The sequence below is a fragment of the Pholcus phalangioides genome, unplaced genomic scaffold, assembly GCF_987345545.1.
Source record: "Pholcus phalangioides strain wild (caught in Gottingen) unplaced genomic scaffold, Ppha-v1.0 ptg000172l_1, whole genome shotgun sequence".
Taxonomy (NCBI): domain Eukaryota; kingdom Metazoa; phylum Arthropoda; class Arachnida; order Araneae; family Pholcidae; genus Pholcus; species Pholcus phalangioides.
The window spans coordinates 7,746,441-7,758,871 of NW_028301637.1; the positions used below are offsets into that span (position 1 = coordinate 7,746,441).

Sequence of the window (12,431 nt, forward strand, 5' to 3'; positions counted from 1 at the left end):
GTTAGATATGCAAATGATTAGAATTTCAGCGCAGACGCACATCACGCGCGCCTGTGGCGCCACTTCAAAGCGCTATTTAAGGCTCGGAGATTTCGACGATTTGAAGTACGGCAATTGTGGTTTTTCTTGTGGTTTTTTCAAAAAAACGATCAATTATGCCTCGTAGAAAACAGCGATCATCTTTTGATCAAGTATCCGAGTTCGACAGAGGAAGAATAGTGGCCTACCGAGATTGTGGATTATCTTTCAGGGAAATCGGTAGTCGTGTTGGACGAAACCAAACAACTGTGATGCGGATATGTGATCGTTGGATGCAGGAGGGTACGACGGACCGACGTGTTCGATCGCATCCACCTCAGTGCACCACTTCACGTGATGACAGGCGTATTGTGCGTATGGCAGTGACGGATCACTCAGCCACATCACGAACCATAGCACAGCACATTCAGTCTGTACCGCATCATCCAGTGTCTGCGCGTACCATTCGACGCCATTTACAGCAGAGTGGTCTGTCCGCAAGACGTCCATTGCTTCGTCTACCCTTGACGCAGAACCACAGACGTCTCCGCCGCCAATGGTGCGATGAAAGAAGGATGTGGACGGCACAATGGAATGAAATTGTCTTTACTGACGAGTCACGCTTCTGTCTGCAACACCACGATGGTCGGATTCGAGTCTGGAGACACCGTGGAGAGAGGATGCTGAACAGCTGCGTTATGCACCGCCACACTGGTCCTGCACCGGGTACTATGGTATGGGGCGGTATTGGATATCACTCTCGCACTCCTCTAGTGCGCATTGCCGGTACTTTAAAAAGCCACCGCTACATCTCCGAGGTGTTGGAGCCAGTTGTCCTTCCTTACCTTCAGGGCTTGCCCACAGCCATATTTCAACAGGATAATGCGCGACCACACGTGGCACGCATTGTCCAAAGGTTCTTCGTCAATCGCCAGATTGAATTGCTTCCCTGGCCAGCTCGCTCTCTGGATCTTTCGCCGATAGAAAACATGTGGTCCATGGTTGCTCAACGATTGACCCAGATTACATCCCCAGCTGCCACACCAGATCAACTTTGGCAACGCGTGGAAGCTGCTTGGTCTGCTGTACCCCAAGAACACATTCAAAGTCTCTTTGAATCAATGCCGAGGCGTGTGGCAGCGGTGATCTCCAACAATGGCGGCTACTCTGGCTACTGATTTTGACAGGAACCACACTTCACAGAAGTCTATAAATTTAATAATTTGATGCTTGGTCAACATGTTATCTACAAAATAAATATTGTTGCGATATCTCTTGTCTTTCTTGGTGTTGCAATTTGGGTGGCCAGCAGTGTAGAATGCTGCGTTTATAAATGTGGCAAACATGCTAGGTAATCTGAATAACGTTCGCCTTCTATCTCTAGGAGGTGCTGGTGAAGCGCTGACTGGAGACATAGCAGCTTCCCACTGCCAACTGGGCCAACAATTTCCAACTGGGGCGAAAATAGCTGTAGTTAAGGGAGGCTGCTATGTCTCCACCCGCTTCACGCTACTAATGCGTGTTACAAGGGATTGAAAAGTGTGTCTCTGGTGTATTGGTTAGCGCACTTGCCCGGTATGCAAGCGGACTCGGGTTCGATTCCCGAAGGAGACGAATCACTTTTATTTCCAAATATTAGTTTCGGCATAACATCCAGAAAATTCAATTTCTCAAATCTTTCCCTTTTTTGGACTCTGATTTGCATATTTCCGTCGTTTTGATTCATTGCAGCGTCCTCTATCGAGCAAAATCTGAACTAAATTTCTCTCCGTCCCAAAAAAAGAATTGAAAGATAGAAATTCTTCAAATTTTCAAACTACACTCATTGCCATAAAAATTAGCGTACCCAGAAGAAGTCGTCAAAATGAAACGAAATTTTACACATGTAAGTACTACGTTGATGTAAGTAAGTGATTAGAAAATCCAAGAAAAAGGATAATTTATTGCAGAAAAAAGTACAGATGAACAGAAGTTTTAGTACTCTGTTGGACCCCCTCTAGCGCGAATGCACGATGCGATACGAGCAGGCATCGAGGCATGCAAGTTACGTATGATGTTCCGAGACATCTCGTTCCACAGTTGCTGTAAATGCGCCTCTAGTTCGACCAACCTCGTAGGGTGTCCAACTTGCCGTCCCAAATGATCCCAGATATGCTCGATTGGTGACAAATCTGGGGATAGAGCAGGGAAGGGTGGTAATGTGGCGACGGCAGTCTTGTGACATCCTTGCTGTGTGTGGCCTAGCATTGTCTTGTTGAAAAATGGCTCCTGGGAGCCCTCTGCCACGAGTGGCAACACATGTGGCTGAAGGATGTTATGGACGTACCGCTGGGCTGTTATTGTGCCATGGATCAATATTAGGGGTGACCGTGTATCGTAAGCAATGGCACGCCATACCATGACACCAGCTGTGGGAGCGGTGTGTCGCTGTAAAGCGAAGGCAGGATGGAAGCGTTCACCACGGGGCCTCCACACACGAACACGATTGTCATCACTGCTCAAGTTGAATCTCGATTCGTCGCTGAAGACGACCTGGTTCCATTCCGTTGCAGTCCAATCCCGTCGTGCTCGACACCACTCCAAACGGAGGCGTTGGTGGGTGGGTGTCATTGGCAGCACACGTAATGGGCGCCGCGATACCAGATGTCCTTCAGTCAGGCGCCTTGCGATGGTTCGGGAAGACACAGGGGCCCGTAGTGAAGCTGCTGCCTGTGTCTGGATAGCGGCCAATGAGGCAGTTGGCTCTACGCGTGCGTTTCGGATGATGTGACGGTCTTCTCGACGACTGGTCTGTCGAGGGCGTCCTGAACCTGGTCGCCGTGTAAATGATGTCTCTTCTGTCCACTGGTCCCACCACCTCCTCACAGTACAATCAGAACGGCCTAGTTGACGAACTACTCGCCGAGCTTCCATCATCCCGATGATTCTTCCCCTATCGAACTCTGACAACTGCTCATATGGTCTTCGACGGCTGCGTAACGGCATGTCTACCTCAGCATTTCCTTTGCAAACGATTAAATACACTCCAGCAAGCTCTGCTTACCTGTTTTATACTCCAAGGAGAACGAAGTTCAACGCCCTCTAGTGGCATTACGCGATGCGCAATCACGCTGCATTTCTAATCATTTGCATATCTGCCCGACATGTACCTTCAGGCCAACTTTCGTTTCGATCCCACAATTATTTCTTGGTGCGCAAATTTTTATGGCAATGAGTGTATTTACGAATTTATGGGAAGACCATAATTCGTAGTGAATGAACCGTAGCTTGTTGTAACCATTATTTTAAGAAATGTTTGCTTTTTCCTCATTAAATTTTCATTAAAATTTTTCTTTACACAGTCTTTGGCATTTTGCAATTTATATCTACATAATTTATGCACAAATATTGTTGCAGATTGATGAAATAAAATATTACTAAATGCCAAAAATTAATCGAAACAATGTTTGTTTTTCAACTTCAGATAAACTTATAGGCCACGTGGACAACCGAACGCTGTTTTTCGCATTCGAATGTGATATGTATCAGGTATTATGGCGACCATATATTAGTATTTATACAGGGTGTCCTGTAAGTGCTGATGCGGCCTTCATCTAATCAATCGTCTGTCGTAGATGTACGACTCCATTTTGGAAAATGCTCAACAGGCGTTCAAAAACTACCCTGTGCCAGTGAAAATATACAGTGTGTCACAAAATGAAAAACCAAAATTTTTTTTACGGTTCCCATGTTCTCTAATTTCCAAGTAGAAAGTTGTTGCCACCCGTATCCCCCATATCCCCCGAGGCCAACAGAGAAAACGTTTTCATGTTTCTAAGTGCAATATTCGGTAATATATTTGAGTTCAAAAATCGAAGAAAAGCGATGAAAGAACAAAACGAATGGACTCACAGCGCTTCTTTCCCTTATTTATGCCATCCTTTCCCAACTTTTTCTCCGATTTTTGAATTCGGATATCTCAGCGAATATTGCACTTGGGAACTTAACATTATTTTTGTTTGACTCAGCAGAGACAGGGCAACAACTTTCTAATTAGAAGTTTTTCCTTATTTTGTTATACACTGTATATTCAGTCTCAAAACAGGTAATTTTTGAACGTCTGTTGAGCATTTTTTTAAATTGGAATCACCTCTACTAGGGACGGTTGATCGGATAAAGGTCGTGCTATCACTTATGGGACACCCTGTATATCATTGAATGGAGACAATTTTTAAATGACATAGTTGCATTTCAACATTTTACTTGCTTTGCGTAAAATATTTCCATAGATATGCCAATGTACGGAGCCTGGACAGTTCATGAACTGGCCGGCAGTACACTAAATAATAATTTTGGAACAGAGGGAGAGCTGCAACAATGCAACGCAGACAACAGTATATTAAAATGACTACGCCAACAAAATCAGACGCAACAAGGAATTGCGCCTAGTTGAGAAATTTTGGAAGTCGAACTCACTTATAACGAACACAGATGTTGCGAATTTTCCCCTTATAACGAAGTTTTTCCCGTGTTCCGAGAATTTAGAAGTGCTTATGTCCAACACCAGCTAAAGAAAAAGGCCTCCGCACGAAGCTCGTGACGTCACTCGAGAAGGCCATTTCACCTATTGCCATTGGATACAGCAGGCCGACGCATGCGATATCTTTACCCTTTTTCGCAGTATATCCAATGGCAATGGGAGAAATGACCTTCTGAGATCTTTGTTAATTAATCTGCGTCATGCGCCGGCGCTTATGGTGATACAGGTACCGTTCTAACGCCATTCATAGTTTTTCACTAGACCGATCCCTTAACAAAGTGTGAAAATGATTTTTGCCTTTTGAATTTCTCGAAATTCTGGTTGGTTCCAAGTTCATGGTATGGTTGCTGTAACCATACCATGGAACTTGGATTTTGGTTCTCTTCTCATTCTTGAGCGCATGCTCTTTAAGCACCTCGAATTTCTCATTCGAAATTTGTTGGTCTTTGCGGCGGTCGCTCAATATATCAGAAAAGTTATTTTATGACCTCCCTGTATAAAAAGAACCCATGTGAACTTTCCTTTTCTTCTTCAGAAACATTGTGGAGAGTCATTCGAAGATCGCTCTGAGGAACGGAAATTCAAAAGCGGTCCCGTAATCACTGCTCTCATAAGAAGCGTATCGAAGAGGCTCGGCGTTAATGTCTCCTACGGTATGTCCGACGCTGTACCAGAATACAAAGCTTTCAACGTGATTTAAATGCATGAAAATGGTATGCCGCATGAAATAAACAATGCCACTGATTGATTTTTCGTCTATGTATTTTTTTTTTTGCTGCAGCTGACGTGAACGGCATGTACGATTCGTGTCGCTTCGGGTACGCCCTAGAAATTGACGACGTGTGGTGCTCAGTGTTTTCGAGCGACGAGCTGGAAGTGCTGGAGTATGCCGAAGACCTAAAGTATTACTGGAAAGACGGATACGGAAGTGACATGAATCGTCGGAAAAGTGCCTGCGTAATCCCCGACAGCCTGACCAGTCAGTTGGAGTGAGTACATATGAATTACCTGGTACGATAGATATAAGCTAAAATGAGATCGGCGCCCATCCTTATGCAAATAAGACCTGGTAATATTTCTTCAGTTCTGTATCTCTTTGGGGGTTACACACTCAACTGCCTGATGCTTCTTTCAAGTTTCTTATTCTTTATTGCTTATTATCATGTGCCTACGGCTTATTCTGCTGTATTGCTTATTGTGGCGCATTGCAATATGGTGCATTGCATATTGTTATGCATCAATGCAGTATGCATTGCGTATTGTGGTGTACTGCGTATTTTGTGCTGTATTGCGTATGGTGGTGCATCGCTGATTGTGGCGCATTGCGTTACGTATTGTAGTACATCGTGTGCCGTATTGGTTGTTATAATGTCGTGCCTTTTCTGCTTCTTGTGCTGTATATGGTATTGTGGTGCTTTGCTTAATGCGATACATTGCGTACTGTGGTGCATTGCATATTGTGCTGTATTGTGTATTGTAATGTAATGCAGTGCTTACGGTGTATTGTGGTGCATTGCATATTATGGTACTTTGCCTATCGTGCGAAGCATCGCGTATTGTGATGTGCATTCCTTATCATGGAGCACTATTTATTTTGCTGTATTGCGGATGGTGGTGCATTGCGTGTTGTGATACACCGCATATAGTGGTGCATTCCTTACTGTGATGCACTGTATATAGTGGCGCATTATTTATTGTGCTGTATTGCCTATCGTGGTATATTACGTATGTATTTCGGTGTATCGAGTATTGTGCTGCATTTATGATAGCAGTGCATTGTTTTTGAAATCAGAGTGGGAAATTGGCAGTTGAATGACTATTTTGCAGGCATTTGTGCAGTGCCTGAGGAATATTTTGCTTGATAATTAAAGAAGGTGTAACGAGTAGTTTGGTGCATTGGAGGAGTTGGACACCGAAGGCATCGGGGGGGGGGGAGGAGTCTTTGCCCCCTAGTGATTTATAAACTAACAAAAAGCCATGTTTAATGAAAGAAATGATTTCTGAATTAATAGTGACTCTTAAAATTCTACTGAAATAATTAAATGAATGTCGGTCAAAAAAAAATTCAATGCTTTATTTAAACTGGTTTTTAACTGGATATTCATGTCGTTGTTCATTTTCCAGGCGTTTTGTGAGTGGAAACGGAAAACAAAAGGCACTGATCCAGGTCACTCACGCCGAAGAATTGAAAAACATGTTCACCATGTTCGAAATGTTCAAAGACTCGACACATTTGAGATCGGACAACATGTGCAACATGGCCAACCGGGAATGGAGGACGACACTCATATCGCCTTTCCTTACCAACCTGGCATTCGTGTTGCACCGATGTGACGACGCGAAGTACAAACTGCTGACCTTGCACAACGAGAGACCGGTCACGATACGTGGATGCAAGAGTCCGTTCTGTGACCTGGAAGACTTCGTGAAGACCTACAAGCCTCTCTCCGGCACCTGTAGCATCAAGGATTTGTGTTGTACATGTTGTAAATAATGCTCGCCGATCACGCGTTTGCAAAACGCAAGCTTGGATATTCAATTACTTATCTCTTGCACACGCCTTTCGTTGATTATGAGAAGAAAGCTCATGCGCACCGAATTACAATAATAGTTTATTCCTTATACATAATTGGAAATTAGGGGACGAGAGGACAGTATAAAAAAATTATTTTGTGACACACTGTGTATTTTCAATACACAGTAATTTTTGAACGAATTTCGAGCATTTGTTTAAATTCAAGCTATATTTCTATGGCAAACGGGTTAATGAAATAAAGGCCGCATTAGTACTTATAGTATAACCCTGTCGATCAGAGGTCTTCAACATTTTCCAAGTCGCGAGCACTACATGTACCGATCATAAAGAGAAGAGGGAGCACCCCTTATGGCAAGTTTGACATGCGAATGCATGAAATCGGGATGATTTCAGTCCTTGAATGCAATTCGTACAAGGTGTTCAATCGGGACGTTGATCAAGTGCTCGCGAGCACGAAATCGGACGGAAGCCATCGAGCACTCTGGGAGCACCATGATGCTCGCGAGAAACGGTTTGAAGATGCCTGCTATATGGTGCAATGTTCTTACTTTTTAATGCTGATGATCATTCCAATCCCAAACCGAATATAAACAAGAAAATCTCAATCTTTGATAAATATTTTGCTTTTATACACTTTTATTACGGAGAGGAAGCGAAAACAGCTGTTTTTCCTCACAGTAATGGCCGCTGCCAGCTGATTACGACGTTTAGCTTCGTATAGAGAGAGGCACATACCGACGAAATTATGAATTTGCCGATGAATTGAATGAAAGAGAAATTTTCTTTCCACGTGCTAATACGTGTCTTTTTGAAGAAAAACTGCAACATGGATGGTAAGCATTGTTAATTATGCGTACTATGTAAGTGGCTTCGAAAAAGAGCAAATAGTTCGCAAACTCTTAGGTCCATGTTTTAAGCGTTTTTGAGCGATCCGGTCATATTTTAGGAATTTTCAAGCAATAGATCGAAAAATAAAAGTTACGTGTATATAAAACGTACGATAACCTACTGACATCATGAGTGGGTCCGCTAAACGAAATCTGTTCTGTGTGTGAATGAGACAATACATTTCCATAAATGCAGTAAAACTCCTCTTAACGGTCACCCCGGTTTTACGGATAGATAAAAAGAAAGCCCGGCAAGAAGACTATTTAAAAAATGTATTTCGAACCCCTGCTTAGCGATTTGCTGGTTGTGCGCGTATATTTTACATGATTTCACGATGCTTAAAAATGGTCAGCTCTAGTGATCGTTACTGTCCATCACCAAGAGAAGAGATTCCGAATCGAAAAAAAAACCGACTTCTGTTGCACATCAATTCAACGTCAGGAGAATTTGAAGCCATTTTGAAGCAAAAGGAACACTGGCAAGAATAGCGGCTGAAAAAGCTAGGACAGTGGTCGGTCGGCAAATCGCGGCTCGCGAGCCACATGCGGCTCTTCCACAAAATACCAGTTTCGGGAGCTCCAGATTTTTGAAAAAATCATGTTTAGACACGCATTTTGGCCATTTTGTTCTCGCTCCTTTCCCCCCTCCATAGCGAGTAACCATTTTCACGGACCGAAAGCCTGACGCTGCTGTCATATGACACTTCCGCGACCAATTAGATGGGTCGAAACTAGGAAGTTAGGGGAAAAAGTTGTCCAAAACGAGGTTTTTTTCTTAAGATACTCGGGGTAGATAGACGCAAAAGACGAGTCTCCTCTAGGAACATAAGGGGGGGGGGGGCTATGCAATGTTTACCATACTAAGGAACGTCAACCTCTACTCGGCCAGATCATAGAAGACCACGCTCCTGGGGCCACCGCCTCTCATGACGAGTCTCCCGTGGCCACCTCTCTCCATTCGCATCCAACATCAGTCAACACTGCTAAGAGCCATCCACCAGGGAGGGGGGGGGGGCACACCTCTGAAGACGACGCTCCTAGCTCACCACCTCTCATGACGAGTCTCCCATAAGAGGCCACCTCTCTCCATCTCGCATCCAACATCGGCTCATATACAAGACTGGTGTGGATGGGAGAGTCTGAAGGGGTCGACCTCAGCGAACGTACCTCGATCAGATCGAGGACGTTTTTAGGGAAGGTCAGCTTAGGAGTACCCTAATTAAGTTAATAACAATGTACCTACCTATACAGTTCAAGTTTAAAAAATCTGGCTCTCGAAATAAATGTCAATCGTTGTACTGTTGATATTTGGCTTTGTTGACTAATGAGTTTGCCGACCGCGGAGCTAGGAGAAAATTTCTGCAGGCAGAAGGACTTGATGTGTAGACACGCATCAGTCATGTACTATTGGTTTTCTTCAGCAAGAACCAAGAATTGACCTGAAGAAAAAGCTCGAGAAGCTTCTGAAGAACTCATCAACTGTAAAGCCTCGAATGATTGGTTGGATCATTTTCGTGTGCGTTACGAAATTGCATTCAATCAAGGAACGCCGAGAGATTCAGCTAATGGTAGGGGAGTGGCAAACAGGAGCTGGTCCGCGGGCCTCATACGACCAATATTGGAAGTGTCGGACCACTCAATAAAGCCCATCAAACATCAACTGTTTAGTTTTTCCTAAAGATTTAAATTCAGTACGTAAATTTTGTATAATATTTTGTTTTGCAATTAAATTGCGAATCTGTGCAACAATTATGTACTTTAAACGCATCTTATGCTGTCAGAATTTCGTTTATTTGCAAATGGAGACCATTGCAGTTATTATTAATACTATATATCAGTGGCGGCTCGTGGCAACACCTTCTAAAGCTCGTGGCAACACCTTCTCGGTATATATATACTATTATAGGTTAGTTATAATAACCTAAAAATATACTATTTAGGTTATTATTTATCCTCCGTGTGTTGCTCGTGGTCGGATATTTTGGGGAGGGGCGCAAATTTCCAATATCATACCGCCATCTATCGGTGATAATATGTAGTCAAGTACATGCAAGGCCGTAACTTGGATTTTTGACGCCCGGATGGGGCAAACGATTTTGCTGCTCCAAACTAATTTAAAATTCGATAATTTTATATAATGGTTTTCTTTGTTTTCCCCTTAAAACTCGCCGCCCCTAAATTTTTCCTCCCAATGCAATCACCCTCATCTCTGCCCCCAGTTTCGGCCCTGAGCACATGTACTATTTACAATGAGTAAAGCATTGTATCCAGGGCCGCAACTAGATACTTGGTCACTCGGGGCAAGTGCGCATTTTGACGCGGCCTTGTAATGTTGAAGGAGAGGTTTCAGAATGAAATTTGCGACCCCCTCGGGTCTAGCGCCCGGAGCACGAGATCCGTCTGCTCCCCTCCCCACTAGTTGCGGCCCTGATTGTACCGCATTCGATGATTTTTGTTCATCAAATCATTTTTCACATTATCTGCACATGAACAACAACATGAACGCAAATAATTTGTGCGCAATGAGCCTTATTATCGATATCTTAACATCATAACGTTACAGAAATCATTATTTAGGTCCAGCAATTGCCATCGGCAATGGTTTTTCCAAATTGTGAAAATTGTGAAAGCATATAAAAAATAATTTTTGAATATTCAAATTTAAAAAATACATAAGATACAACATATGTAAAAGATAGCTCATAGATGGCAGCATCAACATCCACGGTGAGTTTTTTGCGTGTCCAAAAAGAGACAGTAGGGGGCCGTATAAATATTACGTCAGCAAATATATAGGTCATTTTGACCCTCTCCCTTGTCAGCAAAATTTCGTCAGCACTGCCCCTTACCTCCTAACGCATATTGGTGGGATCAGAGACGTACACGGGAAGGGGGGGGGGCATAGGAAGGCTCGTGTGCCACCCCCCCCCCTCCAGACGAAGATTTATGTTTTCAATGTAAAAAGTATTTGTATGTATAATCACAATCTTATAATCGATTTTCTGTTAATTTCAATGTTGTTTGAAGCCTAAGAAATTTATTGTGACCCACTCTTCATAGGCGGAGATAGACTTGGAAGTCTGGGGGGGAGGGGCAAGATGATGATGATGATGTCAATTCGTATATACATTAGATCAGTCGATTCCACCTTCGACGCTGGGGGGGGGGGGGAGGGTCCCCGCATGCTACTCTTTAAGACATATAGGCTATAGTAAACCTTTAGCCAGCGGACCCTGAATGTGGCCCTGAAGGTTATCTGATGTGGCCTGTCCCATCAAACCTAATTTTGCGAAAACGAACTAAGCGGCACATTTGCAGATCACTTAAATGGCCTGTGGAACAATTCCTGAACATTTAAGCGGCCCGTGCCGCATTTCCAGATCCCTGAAGTAGGCCCGTGGCACGTTCACAGATCACTTAAATAACCTGCGATACAGTTCCAGAATACTTAAGCGATCCGTGGCACAGTTTTAGAGCACTTAAACGTTTCCCCAGTGTAGTTCTACATCACTGAAGTTACCCCCACGGCACATTCCCTAATTACTTAAGTGATCCGCGGCGTAGTTACGGATCATTTGAGTGATGCGTGGCGCAGGTCCAGAGCACTTAAGCGGCCCGGGGACGCTTATAAACAATCCCAACATTTCTAGCTACATTGTAGGAATTTAGCGCGTCGTGATTGGCCGTGATGACCCATGACGTCACTCCTGGTGACGTTTAACAATAGATACATTTAATTGTGCTGGAATCCAACGTCCGCCGTTGGAGTAATGGTTATAGTGCGAAACTCACGTACCGAGAGGGCCGTCTTAAGAGCATCTTGGGCCCCCGGGCCAAGTAATTTTTCTGAGGTCCTACCAGGCAAATTCTTGAAAATTTCAACACGATCTCAGTTTTGTGAGGCCCCTTTTCTCTTGAGGCCCCCGGGCCGTGACCGGGTGGGCCCCATGCCTTAAGACGGCACTGCGTACCGAAGGTTGTGTGTTCAATTTGATCTGAGAAACCCATCCAATTTTTTTCCCCCATCTTTGCTGTTATTTATTGATTCCCTAAAAAATGTTACCACTTTTGTTTCTGATTTAATCAAATGCGGTCCACGTGCATCGAGAAGACAATAATAACGGCTTTCGAAGCTGGGCCCAGTTATCATTTACTGACTCAATAGAAAATGCTTTCATTTTTTGCCAATGAACTTTGAAATTCAGTTTCGGCTAAAACTCCGCCTCTCGTGACGTCTTGCTAGCTTTTTTGCTCGGAGCAACCAATCACCGGCGTGCTAATGCTTCCTGTGTTACTAGGAGAGTAGGGATTACGCGGCCTGGACGCACAATTCCATAATGTACCCAGGTTTTACCAAGGGATACGCTCATTGGCGAAAATCAAAATTACGTCATTAAAGATCGAGGGATATTCTAACTCCGAACCCATCTCGTGACATACAGTATTTAAAAGAATTGAATAAATGAAAACT

At 43.7% G+C, this 12,431-nt stretch overlaps 1 protein-coding gene across 7 annotated transcripts in view; it reads left to right on the forward strand.

The window, feature by feature from the left end:
- Nucleotides 1–12,431, forward strand: part of LOC149063658 (multiple inositol polyphosphate phosphatase 1-like) — a 62,671-nt gene that overhangs the window by 11,912 nt on the left and 38,328 nt on the right. For 2 of the 7 annotated variants that reach the window (XM_089255900.1, XM_089255899.1), the window contains exons 6-9: nucleotides 3,482–3,546; nucleotides 5,073–5,190; nucleotides 5,319–5,526; nucleotides 6,662–7,062. The exons of 1 other annotated variant lie outside the window; for it this stretch is intronic. In XM_089255900.1, the coding sequence (XP_089112026.1) occupies nucleotides 3,482–3,546; nucleotides 5,073–5,190; nucleotides 5,319–5,526; nucleotides 6,662–7,031 (761 nt within the window). In that variant the 3' untranslated portion in view covers nucleotides 7,032–7,062. Of the gene's footprint in view, nucleotides 1–3,481; nucleotides 3,547–5,072; nucleotides 5,191–5,318; nucleotides 5,527–5,590; nucleotides 5,607–6,661; nucleotides 7,063–12,431 lie in introns of those variants that run through there. 4 more of the 7 variants (XM_089255901.1, XM_089255905.1, XM_089255906.1 and 1 more) reach the window with 3 other exon arrangements.